Source organism: Salarias fasciatus, chromosome 4 (genome assembly GCF_902148845.1).
Source record: "Salarias fasciatus chromosome 4, fSalaFa1.1, whole genome shotgun sequence".
NCBI lineage: Eukaryota > Metazoa > Chordata > Actinopteri > Blenniiformes > Blenniidae > Salarias > Salarias fasciatus.
The window spans coordinates 9,302,348-9,329,213 of record NC_043748.1 but is presented as its reverse complement, the minus strand read 5'-3'; the positions used below and the strand labels follow the sequence as shown (position 1 = coordinate 9,329,213).

The following is a 26,866-nucleotide window of genomic DNA, read 5'->3' as shown; positions in this document are numbered from 1 at the left end:
ACGATCTGACTATTCCTGCCTTTCCGCTTTGGCTCTCACTTATGATTGGGGAGATTAGCACAGGGGATTAGCCAGGATCAAGGAGGGGGTTAGATCGTGCTGGCAGGACTAGGAGGTAAACAGAGCATGCTGTGTGTTTCTATTCCGAAAGCTACCCACCTCGCCATCAATTCGTCAGCAGACCAAAAAGAATCAACCTCTCATTGCCTTTTATTGATGGGGAAAAGCCATTATGAGTGAGGCTGTGGCACCTTCAGACCGTGGATTTAAGGATTATCATATATTAGTCATGTGCAACACAAATAGATTTTACCAATTGTGCTCAAACTCTCTCTAACAAATGCTACAACTTTGGTCAATAACATGGAAGTTGGTTCTAAATATACCACCTCTAATGACATCCCTGCAGGCATCGGAGTGCAGTGTTTCTACTTTTTATTAGGAAAAAAGAGAGCGCATAGTGGGATAAATGCTGGTATAAATAGGGACCGTCAGCAGCTAAGCCACTTATACTTAGCACTGCTGACTCAAGCAGAGAATAAGGGAGCAGTAGGCCAAGGAAAAGAAGAGAAAGGTGCACTGTTGTTGACACGTCTCTAAGTAAAGGGGAATCCGATTAGAGCAGTCCAAGTTTTGAAGAATTTAACACTGTGGCGAGACGTCTGAGGCATTTCTCTGTATATTTATTTTAAAGTATTGTCTGTTACAGATATAAATGTGATTTATCATGAAAAAAAATCTACAATCGTCACAATTACTCATTAAAAATGTAAAAATGTCTTAGTATTTATGCTTTTCTAATAAAGTGGACACAGGTGGCTATGTAATGATAGGAGAAAACATCAGAAAAGCATCATAATGTTTACAAAGAATAGTGTTTACATTTCAGTATCTAGATATACACATTCATTAGAAGGCACATCCAAGTCAAATGTGACCTCGGGTCTGTTTGCGTTTCCTCTCTCTTTGCACTCTCCTTCAAATTGTTTATGCATGATATTTTACAAGAGAGCAACACAAGGAGAGCAGCTTTAAATTTCCCTTTCTTGCACTCATTCATGAACCCACATGTTTGCACTACATTATTTGTAGATGTGTGTGGGGGCTCAGACGTTGACATAATGTATGGCCTGGCCCCTTCACCTTGACCTTGACATAAATTCCTAACTCTGACACTAATCCTAACTTTAACATAGTCATAAGTTTGCTCTGAAAACCCTTGTTCGCTCTTATAAAGCACATAAACACTCTCAGGTTCTATATTTCTGCAATTGTTGGTTAGGCCAGAACCCAACAAAGAGTAAAATCAGGACACACACACGCACGCACGCACGCATGTACGCACGCACGCATTCACACACACACGCTCGCGCCTATTATAGTTTATAATACAGTTTAGCCCCCAATTATAATAAATTCCACCAAACTGAATTCCCAGATTATATGTCACTTTTTTTTTTCCCCATCTTGTGAAGCCACAGCCCAAGAATGAGAGCAGTCCCTTTGTGCCTGGTCCAAGCTGAAAAGCTTTAGCCGGTCGAGGTTGAATGCTTTTTCCAGCCTAGTTCCTCATAGACAGCTGTGATAGTGCAGTAGAGTGAAGCAAAGAGTTTGGTCCATGCCGCCGCCACCTCTGCAGTCATGACTTCTGAAAACGCCTCGGCCAGGACTTCCAGAATCACGCCGTTCAGAATCTGAGTGCAACGAGAAACAAATGCACATCTGTAAAACTTCACACACATTTTAGGAATGCTGTTGACTCAGAAGATTGATGGCAGACCTGCCATTAATATTTTTCACACTTCATTTGTCAGGACTGAGGCATGCAGGAGCGTCAGGAAAAAGGTAACTATGAATGAATCTGTTTACGGTTTAATTGGTCGCATTAACCGATTCATAGTGTGCAACTGGTCGTTTCCTCTCGGTTCAACAGGCTCGCAACTACACACTGCTCAGTTCTGATTTTCTCAACGTAAAAAGGTGCCACTCACTGAATACTGGACTTGAAAAACAGTAAAGGTGGCAGGAGAGATAAATGTTGAATGTAACACTTGGCCAGTTGCCCCGTGATATCAATATGCTTTTTTTAAAACAGTACAAAATAAAAATGCCCACTTTTTCAGACAAGGAAAGTGTGTGGCTGGAGGGGAAAGTTCAGTTTTACATGCAGCTGGGAATCACAATAGAAAACCAACAAAGACGCAAGAAGAACATCCAATGTATGCTTCATCTATGTGGAACAGTTACATCGAGAAAGTGAACGAATATAACAGAATCAACTAATTTAAACCATATTCATCTTTCAAGGCTCATGAGATAGATTTTACCTTAAAGTACACAGGCTCCACCTTGTGTCGGAGCGCATGGGCCTTGCCAACCACCTGCAGCACAGAGGTCGTCTTCTCCGAGTTCTCCAGACTCTCCACCACCGTGTTGATGGCATTCATGACTCTGCGAGCGTGTTTCCTGAGCTGGGGGCTCTTCTCCAGCTCCTCCTGGTCCTCGATGTGCTTGAACTGGCTGAAGTACTGCTTGGAGGAGGGGAAGTTCACAAACAGCCTGCAAAGAAGCAGAGTTTGGAGAGTCAAATGAGAGATGCATGTGCAGCTACCGGAGCTGCACTATTCTCATCGCGCTCCCTTCAGTCAGCTTGATCCTGCAAACCCACGTTCATTTTTCAAGCTGGCAAGATACCATAAGTAAACACTCGCACTCGCACAAGAGTGCTGCATGTTTTCTCTTTAAATGTTTGCTCTGAACTGTTGCTGTCTGGTATAAATTCAATAAAACTGAAAAGAAAAAAAAAAAGACAGAACGTGCGAGGAAAGCATCCAAGTATAGAGAACTAATTAGGGAAAATGATTGAATAAATGTATGTGCTAAAGAGATAAAAGTTCTGGTTGTGTATATTTATGTCAAACAGTTGTAACTTTACATATTCTAAAGCTGAATAGGTTCAAATTGAGATCACATAGTTCATAAATTTGAGAAATCCAAACAATGCAACACAGTAGAAATACGGGGAGACTTGCAGAATCTCCTGCAGCTTGATCTAATTCCTGGTACTGTGCAGAGACACTGTTTCATAACTGTTTCCGCTCAGGCTTTGATAAATGCATGTATTGACTGTTTTTCCACGTAATGTTTTCTCTGTACTTTCCACTGTAATGGCTGGATAACATCTTTGCAACTCAGCATATCTTCTGAATTAAGTATTGCATGAATCAATTAATATTCTAATAATCTGACAGTTGTTCAATTAAGTTTTTGAGAAATTCTCAAATGTTGATGAAATACATTGTAGTTGTTTAACTTTTTCCCATGATGCTTTGTTGTTTTGCTCATACCCCAGGTTCAAAATCAATATTAAACAACACACTGGGGGAAAAAACACCGCATCTGGATTTAGTTATTCTTCAGTCTAACCTCAAGCGCCCCTTCCTTCACCCTGTGTGAACTTGTGAGCTTTAAAGTGTGATTGAATCTACACTCGTGACATGGACAAATGCATCTCCGCAGTCCCGAGGTGATTCAGATAAATGCACAAGTCTGAGCAGGTAATACTCAAACTTGAATGTCACTTGCTCCCTCCTGTGCACGTTCCTTTTGTTTCATCCTGCAGACACCCCATGTTTGATGTTTTTGTTGCTATGAAGATGAAATTTTTCACATTTTTGTTCAGTTTTTCATGTTTATAATCTGATATCCCTGTTTATCCCGAAGCTGCGATCTTTCCAAGAACAAACAGTAAATTCAAAGAGTTTGCCTTTGATATGGACGCCTGCTTGACCCTCAGAGGTACCGTCGTGAATTAGCAAAGAAGAACCTATAAACTAACCCACTCCCACAGTCTGGGAAGAGGGCCAATGCATCTGGTTGCTGGATGCAAAATCAAGATGTCCCATCTCCTCCTGTCTTAGCAGCAGTTCACACAAAAGAGAAAGCAAATATATTTATATGTTTTTTTTTTCTGTTTGGTCTGAAGCATATGGTTAGATATTTGAATGTTATTTTAATGTCAGAAAAGGGAGGAGGATAGACGGTGGCGTCTCCATGTATTCAGCTGAAGGTTTCTGCAAGTGCCAGAGTTCCAGTGCAAACTAATGAGGAACCACGGTGTTTAATCTTTCTGTCTTGTAATTGCATGACCTGTGGTTGCATATAAATAGCCTCATTAGTATTTCATATGGTCACTGGATGCTTATTCCTTCCTTATCTTTTTTTCAAGAATGACTGAAAAGCTGAATTAAAAGAAAGTTTCTAATTTTAGAGACAGAGCACAGCGACGGGCTACAATGGATCTTATCTGTGCAACTTAGAGACAGGTAGTGTGAAGGACGGACGCTGGCTGTCAGGTAGGAGAATTTCCTGGGGTCATGGTTATCAATAACCTTCATTCCTCAGACTGCTGCAGGTCATCGGGTTATAGTGATGGAATGAGAGTAAAAATCAGGCGTCAGATTTAGTGTCTTACAGCAGCTTCGTTTTTTTGGAGGGAGAAAGAGTGAGCTACAGATTATAAAGTGCTCTATCTATATCACGAGTATCATCGGTCAGTAAAAACATTAATTTCTTGAGAGCCAGTGTTTACTGCAGGAACGCAATAATGCCCTCGCTGTCAACTTTCCCTTCATGCAATCAGAAGGGATTAAACAGGCGTGCTGCGTCACGCACAGAATGTGGTCACAGTTGAAAGGCTGTCAAAGCTTTCACACTTTCAAAACCGTGCAGATGTTTTATTTTCGCTCCATATTTCCCCCTCTTGAGTTATAAATAAGGAAGAAAGACAGAGTATTCTCGGAACAGGAGTTCTCCGGCAGGTCCATATAACGTCTTACAGTAAATCAAACGGCTGAGGAATATTAATATAAAACATCTGGAATGGCACTGCGGTCGAGAATCCTGTAACCTGTTGTTTTAATATCAAAATAGGGCAACGTGCAGGTCTAACAAGCTGTGATTCTCGCTGCTGTAGGTTTCTTGGCCCTCTATAAAAGCATTCAAAACATGAGCCACTGTGTAAGGGAGGGAACTCTTTCAGAGCCAAAGATGCCAGACTGATGGATTGTAATGTTTATCCTTCACCTCTACAATTTGATAAATGGGGATACAATAAAAATGGGAGAGGTGGGAATTTTATATCCAATACATGATGGACTTTGCTTGCCAATGTGTACTAGAAATTAGTAAATTGAATGAGCGCATTAAAGTTTTGTTGTTTTACGAGGAAACTCCCTTCAAGAGGAATCAGGTTGTAAAGGATCAGTCATCTGTCTGGCGCGAGCAGGTAACTTGATAGCATCAGCAGGCAAATGCAACCATCTCAGATATGAAGTAAACAAAGTTGCAAAGACAGGAGCGAGATGTAATCACGAAAATCAGAACGTCAAGCATACTGCTAACATGCAAACACAGATCGATATAAAAACAAAACAAGCTGCGTGCAAATGATACATAATTATTACAAAAGGTAATACATCAGTGAACAGTTCAAATACAACATTTTTTTCTCCTCCTCCGTCCAGCTCTCATTTGTGGCTTTAAGTCATTTCTGTCATCACTGTTTGTTTAAAATACGTAGAATATCTGGCGAGGTCTGTGTTGAGGCTGCATGGAAAATATCAAACATGAAAGAAGTGAACTGTAGGGGAAAAAAAATACCTGACTAATATGGCCACCCCAGCATCATCACAGTTCTGGTACACTTTTCCCCAGGAGTCCTGGATCATCACCCTCTCCTTGTCAGTCAGTGGGCTTGGTCGCTCCAGGTGGTCCACCTCTCCCTCTCCCTGCATCCTCTCCATCTGGAAACACAGTGTGGAGCGAGCTGAGCACATGCAGAAGGCAGGGCTGGTGAGAGAGTACCCCTCCCCCAAAATAAACACAATTTCTACCTTTATCTGCTTTGTGTCTATTTCTTGAGTAAGAAATTCAGTCTCCCCCTTTGCACCTTTTCCCACTGAGAATGTTTTGCTCTCTACCTCTGAATCTGTGCTGAGCGAGAGTGTGAGTGAAGAACAGGCTGGAAAAAAAAAAAAAAAACACAAGAAACACACGCAGCGAATGAGGAGGAGCCTCTGTACTCTCTCTTTTACACTCTCCCTCCCTCTCTCCCTCTTTCTCCCTCTGCCCACCTCACCTTTGTAGGTGGTGTTTGATGAAAACATGATGAGATCGGAAACAAATCCTCAATACGGGAAACAAGATATGTCATCCATGCGTGTGAACGCAGTGTGATATTATGGTATCAAAATAAGATGAAGAAGCGTACTCTGACCTTTTTCCTCCAGAGAGTTATCACTGCAGACTATTCCAGGAGATTAATCTGTGATGATATTGAATTTGTCACAAAGACCTTCACATGCAAATGTATGAATATTCATTTGCTTCAGATTTGAACAGCAAGATGTCCAATGAAAATAGGGCAGCTTTCAATTCCTTTTGTTTTGCTCTATGCTACTGACAATATCAGAATGTTTTCAGTCTATTTTTTAATTTTCATTACATTACACACCCTCAAAGACACCCACACGTCTCACTGCAACATTATACATTTACAGCTTTGTCGAGGGAGGCGTTGTTAGTAGAAAGGCTTATCTCACTTCAGCTGTCACAGCTTTAGAAAACTTGGGTTTATTATTCTCTCAGCTTAGAAGTGAGCTGGGCGGGTGAACATGGCCGATTACCTGGAATGTAAGTGTCAGGTGTCAAAGGGGAGCAAACACGAGCAGAGAATCCACCTCAGATAACGCCACATACGTGAAGAATGAGGAGGTCGTAACTCTCTGACTCTGGAGGTGCAATGTGCAAACTCAAGTTAAACATTGATAGTAGGCCAATCATACTCAAGTTGTTGAGAAGCAAATATGTTTACTCCACATCTTTAATCTTTATAAGCATGTTGTATCAAATATCATATTGAATTAGCTGATGTGATGCTTTCCCTAACAACAGTCCAAGGGTTTTTCCAGGTATTCACATGCCATCTATAAAGGACTGTAACATTGTTGACGCTAAATTGTTAATACTAAGAAATCACACTGAACATTTCTCCCTGTTAATGACACATTAGGGGATATTTGTCATGAGAACGGTTAGTGCAGGTTATTCAAGGTGAGACATCTGCATTTGTTGTGCAAGAGACAGTTTGATATGGTTTATAAACTCTGTTAAATTACTTGTGTCAGCACTGAGGTCCACACCCTCTCTCAGAGCATCTCTTCGTAAAACCAAAGAGCTTATTTTATTTCAATAATCCACATTCTCAGAGGTGTGACTCTTGGATGGTAAATAAATAAGGACATCTAGTGGATACTTGTGGAATTACCCAAGATTGATGTCCACCTTGAAATGAATGAAATTGAACCATTTGTTAGTTATTGGTGGAAATAGTTAATGATTAATCTTGCATGTGAACTGTGCCATGTGTCAGAACCGGATGGTGGAAACCAGAATACAGCAGCTACATCAGATGCAGTTTGTCTATAGAAACAACAATCTGATCTCACGTGTCTCATCTATGTATTGACGAATTCCAAAATGATTCAATGGCAGACAACTTGTCTGAGACAAGTAAGTGTCTCATGATGCTCACAGACAATAAAACACTTGTTTCATGTTGTTCAGGACAACAAGTCTGTGGAGTGTGTAAATCCTACATGCGAATCGTGTATAGGATGGATGTACTAACTGCACAAACCTGCACACAATTTGCTGTTCAAGCAGTTCAAGAATAATTAATTGATTTAAAATTAAAAGTTGACGCATAAAGTACAGAGAAAAACAGAGCTATCCCACAATAGCGTATAGAAATGAATACGACAAAATAGAAACATAATTCGACCTCTGATAAGATTGTTAAAATCATCATTAAATAACTGACACATTGATATTAGTTACATTGTAGTTCAGTCCTCAGATTAAAATTACTACTGTATCAAATTTCGGTATTGTTTGGTTTTGCGAAAATAAAGAAATTTCCACCACTTATACCCTGCTCCACGACAAAGAAACCCCTTAGAGTTTAAATTTAAAGGTTATTATGGCATTATTTTACCACTCAAGATTAAATAGGGCTTTAGTAAAACGTGCTTTACACGCAAAGCAACATGAAAACTTTTACCTTTAATAAAGATGAGTACTTCCTTTCCTTCCTGGATATCTTATGAATATTTTTGCATCTGTGAATGGATTCCATCGACGTTTAAATAGAATTTGATGTGCATCCACATGTTTAGTGGTTGACTGATGCTTTGACAAGCGCAGCCGCTGGTCCGGTTTGACCCTCTGGGGCTCCCGTACTTCAGGCTGCAGCGGTCTTTCAGAGAACATCCACCGGGTTGTTACCGTTAACAGCAGCGTTATTACTATTTAAACTCACGGAAACTGTCAAGTTTCTGCGTTGTAACTGGCTTTCAAGAAAGTTTATGCCTGACGCTGATGGTTAATTCGTGTCCAGCAGCTCACGGAGCAGGCTAGTGTGCGGCTGCTGCTAGCTAGCTAGGCTGCTAGTGTCGTCGCGGTAAGAGTCATCGTTAGTGAACGCTGTGATCGTTACAAATAACAATCCGTTATCTGTCATAATAAGCTAAACTTTGATAAAAAGACCAGAATGAATGTCCCGAAAAGTGGTTACCGCGTGTTTTCTGCAAACTCCTCCGCAGCATGCACAGAACTGGCCAAGAAGATAACAGAGTAAGTGATTGAGACCTTCAGGATTACAGAGGAAAGTGTGCTGATGTGTCAGTCTGGAAGTTCTATCTCATGAAAACATTCAGACTTTTAGCTCAGCAGTTTTCTGTTTATGAGAATATAGATAGAAGGAAATATCTCACCTTGTTTTCTCTTACAGGCGACTGGGAGTTGAATTGGGAAAATCTGTAGTTTTTCAAGAATCTAACAGAGGTGAGCAGGATACTTTAGATTTAAATGTCTCATTTAATATTATGTAAAACAAGTTTTAGCATCAGTCCGTTCCAGAAGTGTCAAAATCATGGTATGAAACAAAATATAAACACATACAAGAGAAGAAAAAAAATCTTATCTACACCAATATGAATTTGTCTATGCACACATACACAGTAAATAAATCTATGCATAATGTACACACACCAGTCTTTATGCCTTATTAACAAATTCATGTCTCTGACTACCATGAAAAAGCAGTTTGTTTGATGCACTGTATCAAATTACTGTATGCAATAAGTCCAAACTTCATATGATCTTCAGATTAGCTCAAGAACAGTGTGTATAAAGCTTCATGGAGGGTTTCTGTGAATCCAAGAACTTAATAATACTTTGCAATACACAGCATTGGATGCAGTGGTGTAAAGCACACCAAATGTGAAAAAAAAACAAAAACATTTTTTGTTTGTTTTTATTTATCGGCTTAAAATGGCAAACTTTCAAAGTCTGTCAGTGTACACTCATCAGCAACAACTCATCCATCAGTTCTGATCCCATAAAGCTGAAAATGTAGCTACGTAGTCGATTTGGCATCGCTCTACCACCTCCAGCGATGGCAAGACACAACCTGAGAAAACTTCAGCTTCTCCAAGAACATGTGTGCTTCTTGTGGCGTCTCATCACAATGTGATGAACTGAACTTGACTACAGAGACCAGAGGAGCACAGAAATGAAGCAAATGAATGAAAAATACTTAAGGGAACAAAAGTAGTGCTTAGTTTTTAATTAGTTATCGTTTAAATGGACAGAAAATACAACGATCTGATCTTGTTTCTGTTTGCAGAAACAAGAGTGGATGTAAAGGAGTCGGTTCGGGGACAGACTATCTTCATCATCCAGACTATACCAAGGTGAGTCCAAAAAAACGTAGCAATTTTTCAATCAAAAGGAATATGAAAAATTAATTTAATATATTATTCAATCTGTCTTCAGTGACTTTCATTGTAACTTTGTAATAGAAACAATGTTCCATAGAAATACGATTTCCTTGAAGCAAACTATCTCAACTCTATATAGACAAAATCTAGGAAATAACACGAGTGAGTGCTCAGCGTGCCAGGAAGAAAAAAATAGGCAAAGTTTATTGGGGTGAGGTAACCTGTCAATGCCAGGTAAAAACATCCTGAACCAGACTTTGTGGCTCCGCCGGCCGCTGTGCTTTCAATCATCTCTTAACACGTCATTCATTCGTTGTTTTCCGCTACGGCCAGAGATGTCAACACAGCCATCATGGAGCTGCTCGTTATGGCCTACGCCCTCAAGACATCCTGTGCCAAGAACATCATCGGAGTCATCCCGTACTTTCCCTACAGCAAGCAGTGCAAGATGAGAAAGAGGGGCTCCATCGTGTGCAAGCTGTTAGCCTCAATGTTAGCAAAAGCAGGTATGAGCAGCAAAATAAACCTCTAGATACAGAATGCTAGACATGTCTTTTTTTTTCTTTTTTTTTTTTTAAGTTTTAAGTTCCATCTGCTCTGTGCTCTGAAGGCTTAACGCACATCATCACCATGGACTTGCATCAGAAGGAGATCCAGGGCTTCTTCAGCTTCCCAGTGGATAACCTGCGAGCCTCCCCGTTTTTGATCCAGTACATCCAAGAAGAGGTGATGACGCCATTCCAGTGCCTGCTGGCAACTCCGTGCAAACAGAGTGCATTAATCAGCCCGGTACACGGAGTGACATCTGTTTCCCTTCACTCTGACAGATTCCTGATTATAGAAATGCAATAATTGTGGCAAAGTCACCTGCTGCTGCCAAAAGGTATTTTCTGATTAAAAACTCTACATGCACATTCTCTATTTTCTGGAAGATTTGTTATCAAATTAATAGTTTATGTTTTGACGAATTTCTCTGTGTACATGAGGGGAACTTATGTATTAAGCATTTCCGCCAGTGTCATGACTGCATTTTGACTTTTAGTTCCTCTTTCCTTTCTTTTTAGGGCTCAGTCGTATGCAGAAAGGCTCCGTCTGGGACTGGCTGTCATTCACGGCGAGGCTCAGTGTTCAGAGTCCGACATGGCCGACGGAAGACACTCCCCGCCGTGTGTACGCAACACCACCGGACACACCGGGCTGGAGCTACCCCGTAAGAACTCTCATCTTTAAGATGCTTTATTTTATTTATTTATTTTTTTTAAATAAGTTCTTGGTTTGATGAATAAATATTGATTGAGCGCACACAAAAAAATATTTTACTTTCCAAGTATCATAATTTCATATTTAAGCTGTTTAATGTAAAAATGTCCACACCTCACTGTATTCATAAATTAACAGGCATTTTCACAGCAGACAGTTTGACCCGTCAGAGCAGGGAAAGCTCCGTTTGTGCACAACAGCTAACTGCCCGCCCCCCCCCGATCCGCCACGGCTTTCCTTGCTGCGATATGTTAAAGTGTTTGCTGTGAAAACAACCGGTACTCCAGCCAACAGACTAATCCAGCTCCTATTTGTGCTAACCTCTCTCTCTGAGCTGACGATTCTGCCGTTTTTCACTCATGCCATCCACCATACCCTCGAGAAGTAGATTTTTGTGTTACTGCATGATTTGATTCCACAGATACACAACTTCTACTCATGCTGCATCCTCGGGAAGCCTAACCGACAGAGAGTGGACCACTGAATAATCTCGAAGCGCACTCCCATGCTTGTTCCGTAGCACGCTGTTTAGAATTTTTCCTTGTAAATGATAACTGATGTGACTGTGGCATACAGCTTTTACAATATTTCCAGTGTTGGATCCCGGTAAGACAACTTTAAAAGCCAGAAATTGTGTGTCATTGGCAAATGACTCCTTATTTGCATTCAGCACTGACCTCATTATTCAAGTTTAAACAACGAAACAACCACCGACAAACCATAAAACTCTATTTTTGCCTGTGTTAACTCTAAACCTTGACTTAAAAATCCTCCTTTAGATTTGCAATCTCAAAAAAAAAAAAAAAAAAGTTCACAATTTTGTTGTCGTCAGTGTAATTCCCCAGATTTCTGGGAGAGGATTTTCCAAGTCTTGGAATCATGTGTTTGTCATGTCAGATATTTGTGCCTTTGTGTTAATGTGGTGTTTATTTGTTGACAATAGCAGGCAAACAACAAGCTCCGTTCCCCGGCATAGAGCTTCCAAGTACGACCGTAAAAATTAATTTACATCTGACTCTGAAATGATTCCTCTTCAAACGGTTCCTCAATTCGTGCATGTGTAGATGAAAGGGTTTGTGATGCATCTTGTGAAAATACAGTCTGGATTCAGGAGGGGGAGCCTGTGAGAAAATTATGGCTTTTCATCTAATGCATTGGGGGAAAAAAAAAAAAAAAAAAACGCTACTTGAAAACAAATCAGCGACTCTGCTCCACAAGATTTGCATGGCATGTTTGACTTGAAATTACCAGCCTCCATGTCGACTGCACCTTTTCTACGATTCCAGACAGCCCGTTCTACAAGATGGCCAAACCTCTCTTTGTTTTGTTGTGTTCTGAATTTATTTATTTATTTTTTAAGTTCCATAAATCAAACCAAAACCATGGCAAACCTTTCTTTCTTTTTTTTTTCGTTGTGTTAAATTTCTTGAGTTAAATCTCTGGACTCATCTTGCCAATCAACACATGGTGCACCCATTATTTAACCCGCTCTCAAAAACCTGATTAACATTTGGTCGTATCTGCATGAATCAGAGTAATCACGCATGCTTCTGAAACTTGACTTCTAGTCAGTAGAAGGAGAAACGTTCCAAATGGAAGTGGCTGTTTCAGTGGTGAAGCAGAAATAATTTTACCTGCAGTGATATTTATTGTTTTATTAGACCTGGTGTTAGTTTACTGGCAGAAACTGTTTAACAGAACTCTGACTTGTTTGGCTTTATTTGCTTGAAGTCACACTAAAATATATTATAAAAAGAATTAGATTTTTGTCTTTAATGGTCAGTATTTTTTTTTTTTTGTTGTTCGTTTGTTTTACCCAGGCTTGCCATTACTGTGACTTATGTGTTTATTAGTAGAGAAAGAAATCCGACGTGCTCTGGACTCTGAAATCAACAAGTAAATTGATCCCAAATGGGATAATTTCTGAATTTGAATTTAAATATGAATTTTTCCTTTAAAGGAAAGGAGGAGCGAGGCTTCATCTTCAAATCTGATGCTGCTTTCAGATCTTAATCCCTTTCCCTCACTCAGCCGTAGGAACGCAAAACACAAGACTTGATAGCTGGAAGTGAGGTTGCATTTATCGACAGTGTGACAGAAGATGTGTGGATACAGTTTAAACAGAGCATTAAATGCCATTTGGGCTCTCTTTTAGCACTCTTGACGTCGCATCCTAAGTAAACATCACAGCAAAAAGCAGCTCAGTCTCGTATTATGGCTTAGTTTTGGGCTAATGACCAATAAGTGAGGTAAAAAAAAAATGCCACAAAATGTTTTCACTGATGCAGCCTGGACTTCAATGTGTTCATATTAAGGAAATAAAAGATTTTTTATAATTGTAATAATGTACTTAAGGCAGAGTGCAGCCATACCATTAAAGCTAACTAACTCTTTGTGAGTCATTGAGATCTAAGTAATGTAAATTATTACATTTTTCAAGACAAACAAGCAGTTGTGCAGTTCATCCACAGGCCGTGAATAAACTCTGTATTCTTGAGAAATGTGTGTATTTTTGCTACCAACATGGCTTTTGCTGTTTTTGGTTAATAGCTTTAAAAAAAGTGAAAAAAACACGGCAGGTTTTCTGATGCTGTGGGACTCACGGTATTCAGCAAAGTGCTCTGCAAGGCATGCTCCTCCTCTCTCTGCTTCTCCTCCTTCACAATCGGCTTTGGCTGGCTGATTGTCTACCAGTTGATCGTTTCCTCAAACCCTTTGCGTGACTACATTTACATGCACACTAATAGTCAAAACAGCTTCTCGTTTATAGTTTAAAATTTGACTTAAACTAGAGGAAGAATGAGTCCGGCAGGAGGCCCTCACGTTACGACATTAGAAGTCAGGAACAGAATAATTGGAGCGACTTGTTTCTTCAGGTTGGAAAGCATTCTGCATAGTCGGCACGTTACAGTAGATACAGTGAACCATGAAGCTGTTCTAATATGACTGAAGTAAATGTGGCTGCTAGATGGACCTTGATTATTGTGTGCATGCAAAAGTAGCTGCCGGCAGCACTGATGCCCGACTGAGGACTGATCCCCAGAACATTGGCAAGCGTGTATGAAGGAACTCTCATCGGTGCTTGCCACTGTTGCCCGTGTGAAACAAGATCGTCTGGTGCTTCCCCGGTTCATATGCAGACTGCTGCCATATGCCCGTCACGGCCCGGACCTGAGGTTGTGTGTGTGTCCGGGCAGCTCTACATTGTCTTCTGATTGGGTATCCTGGGCAGAAAAAAAAAAAAAAAAAAAAACCTTGGGTCATTTGATCTCTGCATGGCATGTTCTGTACTATGTTTGGCGTTTCAGCTCGATCTCTTCGGGGTAGGCGGGGTAGAATGGGGGGGAAAAGTCTTAATAGCATCACTGCCTTTCGATTGCTTGTTATATTTATAGTAGCATTCTTACAAGCTTTTCCTGTTTTGTAACCACCAGTCAATTAAACTTGCTCAATGCAACTTTTCCTCAATTGCAAAATTTTCTCAACCCATTTTACCCAATCTACTGAGATTTGTTCTTGATTAGGAGAAATGTTGTGAATTTAACCTCCCAGGCGTGTTCCCACAGGTAACCAGCGCTGTCTTTCTTTTCAGTAATGATGGCCAAGGAGAAGCCTCCCATTACTGTTGTTGGAGACGTGGGTGGAAGAATTGCCATCATAGTGGTAAGATGATTATCAGCATCCACTGGGTACAATTTAAGCATCTGCGCAGGGAGCAAGGACCGAGTGCAGAGAAGACATGGATCTTTATTTTTCACTTGTAGTCACACTTGCTACTTTTGTGCGTTTTCTCAAACCACCTAAAAATTGCAGACTGAGTCATCGGGGATCAAAAGAAGCGATGCGCCTCTGCTGCTCGACCCGCTCACTGTGTCTCTCTGCTTGTTGCAGGATGACATTATAGATGATGTAGGAGATTTTGTGGCAGCTGCAGAAATCCTGAAAGAGAGAGGCGCCTATAAGATCTACATTATGGCCACACATGGTCTGTTGTCCGCTGACGCACCGCGGCTCATTGAGGAGTCCGCCATTGACGAGGTGAGAACGCCAGAATCTGTCTCTCCTGGAACATCCTCTGCCCAGTATTTATAAGTCTAAGTCTGAGCACCGTTCGCCGGATTCTCAGGTGGTGGTGACCAACACGGTGCCTCACGAAGTCCAGAAGCTCCAGTGTCCGAAAATCAAGACCGTGGACGTCAGCATGATCCTGGCCGAGGCCATCCGCCGGATCCACAACGGCGAGTCCATGGCTTACCTGTTCCGCAACATCACAGTGGACGACTAGACGGCGCCAGAGCGCCGCCTCGGCTCGCAGTGTCTTCTTCATGTCATGTTTAATGTAGAGTGGATGTGAGAATTATATGTATCCCGATTTAATTTAATAAGATCTAAATATCTGTAAATTAAACAGTGCTATTTATCCTCGAACAAAAGATGTTAACGCGTAGGTCTTGTGTGGAGATGGAAAATGACAAGAGGTTTCGACTCATTCCTCGTCTTGCCGCTCCGACTCTTAAATGAACAAAATATGCTGCAGTACCTCGAACCTCACGGCCGAACTTAATCTGCAAAAAAGGAGATATATAACGAGTTTGGTTCGTGCTTTACCCGAAACTCTATTCAGAGCTGCTCGGGCATTGTGATTCCTTTCTGTGCATGTGAAGAGGCACGTTGCTTCAAAAACTCCAGTTTCTCAGCAACTCCCTTTTTTTTTTTCTTTCTTTTTTTTTTTTTTTTCACCTTTTATAGGAATGTCAAATGTTCCATTTGAATTCAGAAGTTCAGTATCCGCACAAACACGTTTTATATTGTATTTATTAAGCAATCAGTTTGTCTAATATGTTCCTCAGTAGAGACTTCCTAAAACTTGGGTCTGAAATTGAGTTGTTTACATCATAATATACTTGTTTTTGTTTTATTTTTTTTCTAGCTCCACTGTGCAGACCAACGTCTGTGGAAGTAGAAAATATTCTTTTATGGAAAGTGTTAAAATAAGTAGCGTGCAGCTGCTTCAGGTCACAGGCAGGCTGTTTCCTGTACGTATAGGATAGATGGTTACTCTGTTACCTTAACACAACATAGTAATGCAAAAATTTAGAGTTCTGTTTGACTCTCTGCAGGTTTTAGCCAGTTTACGTCCAATTAAAAAGCAACCAGCTTGAGTTTCTCATCCCAGTATTGATCCATGCTTTCAGAGCTTTTGGCCGTTTTCTGGACTACTTATAGTAAATTATCAAACCTGTGGAGGCAGTAGAACGGGTTGACATCGATCTCCAGGTGGCTTTAGTGTCCTGCTATAGGAACTGGTAGAATCCATTCATTCGCACCTTTTTGTTGATCGAAGGAAAACCTAATTTTTTTGTTCTCTTTTTTTTTTTTGTTTGTTTGTTTGTTTGAGCTTTCTGCTCAGGGAAGTATACTTTCAGCCAATGCACAATTATTTGCCTGTTTCTTAGGAAGAGGTTGTTTATGTTGCACATTAATGGAAACGAGGATGTGAATGTCTTCCGTCCAGTTCAGCCACAGATGTCAGGTTTTCACCGGGGAGCTGAAGACGGGCACAGTGGTGTCAAATGGGAACCCGGCAGGATATAAATGCTGTTGCTTTTAGCTGAAATTGTCGCGTTTCATGGATGTCTTGGATGTGTTGAGTGCTCTCTCGTTGCCGTCACCCCCGCTGTCTTGCTCCTCTGCGTCTGTAACTGTGTATGAAAATAAAACGGTCGCCTCCTTTTGTGCTTCGGCTCTGCCAAACGTGACGATATGCGTGAATGACTTTGTGTTTATGCAATTTGTGCTCCTTTAATGTCAGATTTATTAGTTTTAGACTGCAATAAAAACCATATTCTTCAAATCCTTTGATTCAATCTGTTTTTCTGCTGATAGAAATTCCTGTTTGGATCCATTGTGCTTGAATAATAATCAAAAAAAGGATTCTTTGATCTGTAATTTAGCCCAGTTGGACTCCAACATGTGGTCTTCTCACTGTGAGGCAAGTGCAGCGTGGGATCCCACAACCTGAAACCATTTCCTGTATGAAGAGTGTTCGCTGCATCGTAAGAACCGACCTGGCTCCGGGTAGAGGAAGTATTATCAGTCCATAACAGAGATAACTGGTTATTTCTAGACAAAATTCTACAACTACATAAGTTTTGTTTTAATGTCTGTGAATTTTGCATCAATACTTGAATCCTATATTCCAAAGTTTTATTTGTGGATCTTGATATTTGCTGCCAGAAGTTTATTTTTTTTTCTTTTTTTTTTTTTAATGCCTTCAGAATTCGTTCCATGCAAAAACACTTGATCTCTCTCTGGCTGCCGTCACCTCATCTCATCGACTCAGGAATTTCTGATCTGGTCTGAGCCAGTCCTGAAAACGGAACGCCTGATGTTGCTGCCAGAGATCCTAAACTTGTTCGAAACTTCTCAGGTATCTGCGAAGCACTGAGGAGCTTGGACCAAGTCTAGGAGCAGAGACATAAAGAAACTGTTCACCCTCGGCATCGCTTTCAACTGATAGATTACACCACTAGTTCTTCTAAACTACATCTCCACATTACGCCACTTTTTCTAGGGTAGTTCAGAGGAGAATTTTACCAAGAGCTCACGACAACCTGCATAAAAAGCTTGTACGCCACCTGTGTTTCCAAAAAATGAAGATCTACCTCTGTGTCTCCATCCATGTCCTGAAAAGGTTTGTGTGTCACTGGCCAATCTGATCGCAGATGTCAGTTTAAACGGGGCATAAAGAGGAAGCGGAGATCTGATAATTGCAGGCCACTTCCTTGTCTCGTTCTGGGGAAACAATGTACCTTGTTTGTACATTTGGAAAGAGGAACCACACCTTTTTGCGTATTTCTCAGGGGTGCGTGGCCTTTTCAGCAGTCACAGAATGTCAACGGCATGTATGACTGTTCGTTGGAAAGTAAACAGCATTTTTTAAAATATTATAATCTGATACTCTATCAGGCATAATGTCATGACCCTTGTTAATATGTGGAATATTTTCGGCTCCAGGTTTATGTGTCGTTGTGAGAGAATGTCCAAAACTGCAGCTCTTGTCGGTATTTTTATTTTTTTTATAACTCTGCTGTGGACACAGTGAACTACTGTTTGTCATGGCTCTGTGAAAGCCAAGTTACAGGACAGGTGGTCATAATAGTATGGCTGATGGGAGAATATTGCCGGTATGCGAATGGAGTCTCTCAGCTGGAAAGGTCATCATCGCCAGATTCACATGAGTCATTTTAGCCTCTGATCTGTATTTACAGAGGGAGTTCTTTTATTGGACTCTGATTCCAGTCAGGCTCCTAAAGTTTGTTTGGAAGGTGAACCTGCAGATCCTGCACGTGTCTGCAAATGAAACAAAGCCCAAAAGTCAACAATGTGGATGTCTAACAAACACGTGAGGAAACATAATACATCTCTTTGTGTCACTAATGTCACTGAAAGTGTCACGTTGCATTGTTGGCGATTACCTTTAGACTTGATCCTCACTGCTGTGCAAAGTTATAGTTCAGACCATAAAGAATTAAAATGTGAAGTTTTTTTTCCCCCTTTCATTGAATCAGTGCACTTCACCGTCTTCACCACCAGGGGGCAATGCGACCAAAAGCACATTAAATTAGCTTTTTGCTCAGTCAGTCCTGTAACCCAATATTTGCAGGGTAATCTACCCACACTGCTTTCAAGGGACTTCACTGCAGGTATTAACAATATTTAGGTCGCTTCACAGCTTAAAACTAACTCGTCTGGTTCGATCAGTAGAATGCAGCTCGATAAGGAATCTGATCCTCCACTGAAAAGATAAACATCTCCATTGTACTCAAGATCAAGATTACATCTTGCACCATGTTTTGACTTGTCTCAACTGCACGAGATCTCTCCGAGTAGTTTTTTCTGTGAACAAAATTATGTTTTTAAGTGCTTTGTCTTCATTAAGCATTTCAGTAGAAGAGATAACTAAGATAAGGGTTTTGTAACTTCTTGCACTTTATCGTAACCATAAGTGCACTGACTTCAGTTTTATTCATCCAGAAAAATCAGCAGAAGAGAAGAGGGGAGAAAGTCCAAAAAACTCAAAATTCATGTTCATAACATAGAAAAAAATGCTTTATTCATCTTTTGTGTTGTGGTGAAGAACATCACGTTGAGTTTTGTAACTTTACAGTTGCAAGAAAATACCATATAGATACTCAAAAATACGGTCTGATGAAAATCTGCATATTTAACAGCGATGGAAACACCCTGCCAGATGAAGTCTGTTAATCCAGCACTTCAGATTCACACTGAAAACACACTTGCTTGATGACCCAGAATATCAAGTTTCTTTGTTAAGTTTCTCCTAAGTTGTCCACATGATTCATGAAACACTCAAATGCAGAAAAGCAGTGCTGTTTTGCGTTTAAGTTGACCTTTTCCCCCCCGCAGTAAATGCACACAGTAATTACAATGTACAACTACAGTACAATGGAAGTGCAAAACAATGTGAGCTCTTATGTTAAGCGTTTGTAAGAAGCAGTAAGTTGCGCCACATTCAGAATAACTATAACATTTCCATGTGTTTTGAAACATATCTGTCTCCAGCTGCAACGAGGAAATATATCTGTTGACCGATGCATTCATTTAACACATTTCACAGTCTCTTTTTGTCAGTCCCGTCCCCGTCGGCAGGCACTTCTCAGTCTCTTTTCTGCATTTCCCTCTCAGTGTATTTCCTGCCTCACTATGAGATGAGGCAGCTGTTGGTTTTGTTCATGGGAGGTCTCTTGTTGCTCTCTTTGGGGAAGGTCTCTCGCCTCCGGCAGAGCGCCGGGCTGAGTCGGCTGGGCAGGTTGGCCTGCTGCAGCAGCTCCCTGAATGCCTCCAGCACGTTGATGTTCTCTTTGGCCGAGGACTCCAGGAAGCTGTGGTTCCAGTCCAGCTCCACGGTGGACAGCACGTCTTCGCTGGACACCTGCCGCTCGTCCTGGCGGTCGATCTTGTTCCCGATCACCACGATCGGGGTGTACTTGTCCTCTTTGACCTCCAGGATTTCCTCTCGCAGACTCCTGACCGCCTCCAGGGAGCCGGGGTCATCCACAGCGTAGACCAGGGCAAAGGCATCACTGTTCTGGATGGAGAGCTTCCTCATGGCGGGGAAGGAGTAGCTGCCACTGGTGTCCATGATGTTGATGGTGACTTTTACACCTCCCACCTCGTACTCCTTCCTGTGGAGCTCCTCCACCGTGCGCCGGTGCTTTGGCTCAAAGGTGTCTTTGAGGAAACGCTGGATGAGAGCTGTCTTCCCCACTCCTCCTGCTCCCAGAAACACTAAGCGCACCTCTGTCTTCTCCTTCACCTCGAGAGACATGCTGCTGTTCTCTGCTTTCTTCTTCCTTTTGTTAGTCTTTGGCTGTGGATCCTTCCCTGGGAAATGACAGAGTGATGGAGTTGGAAGCGTGCCGAACAGGAGTTGCATGCGAGTGTAATGCCAGCCAGGCTTTAGTCTATATTTATTTACACACATTACCTTCCCCCTTCTGCTCACGGCCAATCGGAGGAGGGCAGCGTCTCCCTTCAACTTCCTGCAGCCAATCAGAGGCATGCAGACCAGGCTGAATGCGAGAGAAGAAAGGTGACAGAGTCGTTGGCAGAAAGCATTTACCAACTGCTAATGCAAACAAAAGATATTCTCTAAGAACAAATGTGGTTAACCAGGTTTTTTTTTTTTTGTCTTTCAACATTTTCACTGTTCATCCACATCTCTCTCTCTCTCTCTCTGTCTCTCTCTCTCTGGCACACACACACACACACATACACACACACAGACACAGACAGCGTGCGTCCTGAATCTACTAGAATCATCAAAGGTAAAGCTAAACATGAGCAGAACAAAGACAAAAGGCAAATTAAAACCTTTCTGGTATTTTAGCATTTTGTCTCAGAAGAATATCAAACCGGTTGACAGCCTCTGATCACGACCCTCACTCGCTCTCCATTCAGCAACCAACTGAAGAACTGTCCCCTTCATTCTGATGGATGGTCTCGCAGGTTAGATTTTTAGATTTGTTCACTTTCAGATTATATTTGCTGTTCACTGATATGAAATATCGAGAAACTTCAAGAATCAATCATTCTTTCTACATAAAACCTGTTGACACTGACAGGCAAGAAAAAGCAGAACCCTCCTTGGACTCTCTTGGTTTGGTTTATTTCGGTTAGAATTTAGAGAAATTTGACTGTGAACACTAAATAATACAAAAGCAATGAAGCTGTTGAAAGAAGGTGCGGGCTGAAAGTCAATACTTATGCCTACCCTCTTTTACAAAGAAAGGAAAGAAGAAAAACAAACAACCCAAGCTACTTGAGTAATGCAGCTGTTTACCTTAAAGGTCTGAGTTAGTCTATAAAGCTTTAACAGCGTCCAAAATTTCACAACAATTTCATAACCAAGATTTCATTACAGCAAACAATGAATACATAATAAATAAAGTAAGGATTTTCTGCTAGGTCTTTATTTACAGGTTGCACATGTCTTTAGTATTAACTAGGTTTGTGCTGAAAACTTGATTTATAATTGAACTTTATTTCATTTACACTTTAAATGAATTCTGTCCTGAAAATACGTCTTTTTTTAAATAAAGTAAAGGAAAGTTTTGCTGTCATTTAATACTTTTGCTTCGAGTTATGTTTGGATGCTTATTATTAAAGCTAATGACAAATTTCCGTGCAGCCGCCTTGTGTCAGGCTCCTTCCTCCAGGTTGCAGGTGAAGCCGTTCTTCAGTTTCCCCTCGTGATCACAAACGTGTCTTATTCACTGAAGCACCGCTCTCGTGACTCCATCACGTTATCCCCTGCCGGGCGGCTGAATGCAGAAAGGTTTGTTGCCACGGAGTCCAGCTTCAGCCTGCATTCAGAAAACAGAACATAACACATTTTTGCAATTATCATGATCAAATCTGTCATATGCTCTCCGTACCACGACTTTGTAACTTGTTGCTACGAGACCACCAGATCCATTACCTGAACTGAAAGGGGGTTTATGAGGAAGAAAATTGCTCCTTATTACTCTGTCATTCATTGCAGACGTTGGCACTGACCTGTATGTTGGCTAATTAGGTGAATTCAAGGCAAAGTTCAAGCCATTAATTTCACTTTCTGCAGCGCCTTTCATATAATTGACAATAATGGTGTCATTATGAACTGAAGCGTTCATCTTGATCCTTTCAATGTGGCTATTTAGTTATGTACCAACTTAATTTGTGTGTGCTACAGTTTACACTTCTCTGTAAACATGCTTAACTCTTTTAGTAATCATCCCCTGTGTACGTCCACGTGTTTGGCTTGATCATTAGAAAATTGGAGAGAGAACTTCCTGACCTCGATCCTCTCTACCTTGTCTCTATAAGTGCTTTCCACAGATCGAAAGGAAATGAAATATGTCTGACAACACCGTCTTTATTGATTCCCTGGAAAGTAGTGGTTAAGATGACTGTATGGAGCCCAGGGAACAAGTCCCATTAAAAGCTTAGATAGTACTTTATGTGGAAGGACATAAGGACTCTTGATTGTTATAGCCCTGCATGTTGTTAGATGAGAATAAATGAAAATGTACTTTGAGGTTATATCCTGAAGATAAAAGACACATCAGAAACACGCACATGAAAATCTGTAACTTAATAGAAAAATGCTTAAAATGAAAAGAAAAGCTGTCTCTGGAGGGAATGGGGAAGCAGTATGTGTACACGGTGGGAGAGGACTTTCATGACGTTTGAGGCTCTTCTGTTGCTTTCCCAAAATCACCTATTATTCTTAAATGCTCATGAAAGATAGCGGGGGATTCAGATGCTGTGAGGGAGGAGTACTGACCACTCATTTTACCAAATGACCCACCTTAAAGACAAAAACAACAATCTTGACTGAGTTCATACACCAAAATCCTCCCAGCTGTGAAACTAAATGGATTCCATTTATATATACCACAATTCCAGACCCTAAAGCACTTTACATTCTCATTCACACAGTGGAGCCAGCTGCTATACAAGGCTCTCAATTCATCTGTTGGAAGCAATTAGGAGTTCAACGCCTTGCTGAAGGACACTTCAGCACGAGGACATACATGGATAGAACCTGCGACCTTCCAGTTGAAGGTTGACCCACTCGACCATATGAGCCCCAATTTATAGTGATGGAAAACATCTTAATAAAGTCGTTACATTTTAGCAGTCAGATTTATTTCCTTTAGTTTTTCGAACAAGACGTGCCTTTTATTCCCTGCCTGTGATGCAGAGTTGAGCCTGTGATCCCTCTGAGGTGTTGGTTCGTAACGAACAGCTTTGGATAGAAAAAAAAGGAACAAGCTGTTCTTTGATCACAGAGGAAAAGGACAGGTTGCTGCTTCACTGGGTATTTCAGATTTTACTGAAGTCCCCCAACTGTTGTGAAAAACATCCAGATGTGTCCTCATCCAGATACATTAATAAAAGATTCAAAAAGTCAAAACTTCACTTGATGACAGGACATTTTTAAACAATATATCAGAACTTCCAAGCAAAACAAATAGATTCTAAAAAAAATAGAAAACACAACAGTGCAATTCTGATTGTGAAACACTCTACTTCATAGATGGAATTCATAATCATCAATGTAACATGAGAGGTGACACGGGCCGACCCAGAAAGCTCGGCAGCAGGCTGTAAAGTCATTTGATCTGTGCAGCTGTGCTCAAGGGGCAATTGTCTCTGCCCTCCTCTGGAGAAAATAGTTGAGTCTCATGAGACACATGATGTGCAGACTTTGTTTGCTGGAGGAGGAAAGGTGAGGTCAGCCGGCTGTTTATCCGGAGAACAGAACAGAAGAGCACATTTTGATCATTTCTTTTATTTACACACAAACACACACTGTCTGATTGCGCTGGAAAACCACCTTGTTTGACATCCACACTGTTGTTTCTTCCATTTCCCTTCTCTTTGGCGATTGAAGGATAGTATTCCCTGACATGGACGTAACACTGAGGCCTGAGTCTGCAGACTGTCCTGTGATCAGCCGAACACAACAAACAGCAGGAGACATGCATAATCACCACAGCGAAGGAACCGTCTGACAACTGTCTGGATACTTGCTTCTGCAGATTGACCTGTGTGATGGTGAGAGATTACATCTGGTAACAAACCTCCACGTCATAGTTTTGTTGATAATCGTATTGTGGAGTTTACAGACACGTCTTTGTGTGTCCCAGAAAGACAACACAAGGTCACCGACACCAACCCACTAATATCTCATCGTTTCTCTTAATCCGGCCTTTTCAATCAGTGGCTTTTCTGATTGTGGGGAGAATGAGAGCGCACATGCAGGTGTGTTGTCAGAAGTTTGGCAACGGGTCCTCTGACATTGTACTTTGACTCTGGTACATCATGTCCTGGATCATGAGAGGAGCGGCGGCGGCGGCGGTCTCATTCTGCCTCACCGCACCAGGAAGCCTGCTCAGCATTTCAAGAATTAAGGTTTTTGTTTGGATAGTTAAATTAATAAAGAGAGAAAAATAAAAGGAAATTATTTGAAACCTTGATTGTTTTGTTCAGCTTTTCATGTTTCTGTTTGTGTCAGAAATAATATTTCATGTCTGCCCTTATCCGCCACATTCCTGTCGAATCTCCAGATCAATGAGAAGGCTCTGGAAGGTTTCCCACTGTGCAAAGGGGAGTGGTGATAGAGGAGGAGTCTTTCTTTTTGCTCTATTTCATGACAGGATGAGTGGTGAAACACATAAAAGAGGGACTTTATGAGTCTGTGGTTGCAGCCATATTTGTTTTATCTGTGTGGTCAGCATCGAATGGGATTGCTTTCAGCCGGCAGTGTTTGCGCTGGGGCTCCTCCAAAGTAAGAAAAAAATATTAAAAAGAAATAATATTTCACAGCAATATATTGTCAAACATGCCCAGAAGAGGTCTTGGTATTATCACCGAATAATTACTGGTTTCAGTGAGTGACCTTTTGTAAAAATCATAATATACTTACCGTCTCTAAATTAAAAATCAACTGCCTGTGGCCGTTATTTTATGGAAAAAAGAAAAAAACCCTACATTAGAATATACAGCCCGACGGCATACCGCTCAATTATTTTCTTTCTTTCTTTGAAATTGTTTAAATTTTTCCTGAAGCTTATTTGGATGGCAAGTTTCGACCACATCATTTCCACTCAAAAGAAAAGCTTAAGCTTAATTTTTCTTTACACCTCGTTTTGAAATTAAATTACATTCTTAGAGTTGGAAGACGCGGCTGAGGAAGATTGAGACATGACCTTCAATATACTTCTATAATGAATATGTATTCGCCTTTGGAAACCACAGTAGTTAACCTTTCCTTCAGCTCCTTCGTGACTCCGGGACATGTATAAGAAACAGCGTGAAGTGGGCATGGGAATCAAATCAGCGTGACATTTGCATAACAAAGACGAGGACGAGAGAAAATGAAGATGGGAGAAGATCTATTTGGCATGCTGTGACATGGATAACCTACCCCACCGGTTCCCCGCAAATTGAGACTTCATATGTCTCTCGTGCAGAAAATGAGGGCAAAAATAAAGAAAAAATGGCTGATGTGTTACAAACCAAAAAAAAAAAAAAAAAAGTCAAAATTTAACTTTTAATAAGAATTTTTGGAGAATTACAAACATATCCTACAGCATAGAAATGTAAGTAGATAATGGGTCTGAATGCAAATTTATGAATAAGACAGCTATGGCGTGCGTTTCAGAGATGCGGGCTTTCTGAGTCTAAACTCTGTTATTGGTGACGGACGCTGTTGTCGAGTTAATTGTGTTCAGAGCAATTTCACCCACTCTTACTGGTGAGAGGCTCAATATCCCACCTGCTCCCTGCAGCTAAGCTAATTTTGTAACGCTGGGCGTGTGCTAGAAGTCATTCAGCCGGCCATTCGTCTTTCTATACTCACTTCATCCCAGATCAATTCGCGGGGCAGAGGCCTATCCCAGCTCATTAAGGGAAAGTCTGCCGCTCCCTGGACTGGTCTCCACCCTGTGCCAAAAACCTATGTGCAATATTGGGATTGAAAAATCCAACTGTGTGTGCAAGAGGAGTGACTCAGGCATCCTGTATGGGAAACGTGTTTTATAAAATCATGACATGATTCAATCTTTCGATTGATTGTGCTTTTCCAGCACATTTCCCAACCATCAAACCTGTCTTCAGAAGAATATGAAAAGGCTTAAATGTTTTTCATCAGGACTGAGCAGTTGGAGTTTATTTTTATTTTTTTTTTTTAATTTTTGCTGTTATCCTGTTATTTAGTTTGAACACTACTTAACAAAACATCACTAATTTTTCCGTGACGTCAAATGGCCCGCCCACCAGAGGACCGGACCGCCACAAACAGCTTATGCAACAAGATACCTGACATAAAAGTCAAATAATAACTCCCACAGGGCCGTGAATCACTGCACAAACGCCTGAGAGACTGTGTTCTGTCACTCATCGCATATTGCTCTGCGCAGGCTCGACACAGCCTCTCATCTTCATTTTTAAAGGCAACAAAACAATAGATTGCCTCCTGAGACTTTCTTCAAGGTGAATTTATTCCTCAAGCCGGATGATAACGTCTGGCACTCAACAGCAACCTTGAGTTTTGCAACAGTGGCTCCCAGTTAAATAAAGACTGCAGACACTTTTCCTTCATCTTCTGTTTTTCATTACTTAATAAGACAAATGGGAGTTAATCAACAAGCAATCCATAAAACATATTACTTTCTCAAAATCTCAATATT

The 26,866-nt window shown here is 41.0% G+C and overlaps 3 protein-coding genes across 4 annotated transcripts; 1 reads left to right on the top strand and 2 right to left on the bottom strand.

Moving 5' to 3' along the window:
• Nucleotides 1–666: 666 nt before the first annotated feature.
• Nucleotides 667–6,009, bottom strand: LOC115387184 (cytoglobin-1-like). The gene is made up of 4 exons (XM_030089794.1): nucleotides 5,895–6,009; nucleotides 5,662–5,804; nucleotides 2,328–2,559; nucleotides 667–1,694 (listed from the first exon to the last, which is right to left on the bottom strand). The coding sequence occupies exons 2-4, from the start codon at nucleotides 5,802–5,804 to the stop codon at nucleotides 1,530–1,532; spliced, it is 540 nt and encodes a 179-aa protein (XP_029945654.1). The 5' UTR covers nucleotides 5,895–6,009; the 3' UTR covers nucleotides 667–1,529.
• Nucleotides 6,010–8,300: 2,291 nt separating this feature from the next.
• On the top strand, nucleotides 8,301–16,950 carry prpsap2 (phosphoribosyl pyrophosphate synthetase-associated protein 2). 2 transcript variants are annotated; one of them, XM_030090175.1, is made up of 11 exons: nucleotides 8,301–8,694; nucleotides 8,852–8,904; nucleotides 9,749–9,815; nucleotides 10,176–10,348; nucleotides 10,453–10,568; nucleotides 10,670–10,725; nucleotides 10,907–11,052; nucleotides 12,046–12,087; nucleotides 14,695–14,765; nucleotides 14,994–15,140; nucleotides 15,229–16,950. In XM_030090175.1, exons 1-11 carry the CDS (start codon nucleotides 8,612–8,614, stop codon nucleotides 15,385–15,387), a joined length of 1,113 nt encoding a protein of 370 aa, XP_029946035.1. In that variant the 5' UTR covers nucleotides 8,301–8,611; the 3' UTR covers nucleotides 15,388–16,950. The 2 variants fall into 2 exon arrangements, with proteins under 2 accessions (XP_029946035.1, XP_029946036.1); XM_030090176.1 differs by lacking the exon at nucleotides 12,046–12,087.
• Nucleotides 16,951–19,192: 2,242 nt separating this feature from the next.
• Nucleotides 19,193–20,591, bottom strand: LOC115387755 (ras-related protein Rap-1b-like). The gene has a single exon (XM_030090600.1). The coding sequence runs from the start codon at nucleotides 20,560–20,562 to the stop codon at nucleotides 19,828–19,830; it is 735 nt and encodes a 244-aa protein (XP_029946460.1). The 5' UTR covers nucleotides 20,563–20,591; the 3' UTR covers nucleotides 19,193–19,827.
• Nucleotides 20,592–26,866: the final 6,275 nt, after the last annotated feature.

Excerpts from the sequence above, each read along its gene's own strand:
- LOC115387184 (XM_030089794.1), bottom strand. The coding sequence starts at position 5,804 with ATGGAGAGGATGCAGGGAGAGGGAGAGGTGGACCACCTGGAGCGACCA. Across the intron at positions 2,560-5,661 it reads GGGGTGGCCATATTAGTCAG|GCTGTTTGTGAACTTCCCCT; the intron begins GTATTTTTTTTC and ends GCTTCTTTGCAG. Across the intron at positions 1,695-2,327 it reads TGGAGCCTGTGTACTTTAAG|ATTCTGAACGGCGTGATTCT; the intron begins GTAAAATCTATC and ends CGTTGCACTCAG.
- prpsap2 (XM_030090175.1), top strand. The coding sequence starts at position 8,612 with ATGAATGTCCCGAAAAGTGGTTACCGCGTGTTTTCTGCAAACTCCTCC. Across the intron at positions 11,053-12,045 it reads CACCGGGCTGGAGCTACCCC|CAGGCAAACAACAAGCTCCG; the intron begins GTAAGAACTCTC and ends TGTTGACAATAG. Across the intron at positions 12,088-14,694 it reads CCCCGGCATAGAGCTTCCAA|TAATGATGGCCAAGGAGAAG; the intron begins GTACGACCGTAA and ends CTTTCTTTTCAG.
- LOC115387755 (XM_030090600.1), bottom strand. The coding sequence starts at position 20,562 with ATGCAACTCCTGTTCGGCACGCTTCCAACTCCATCACTCTGTCATTTC.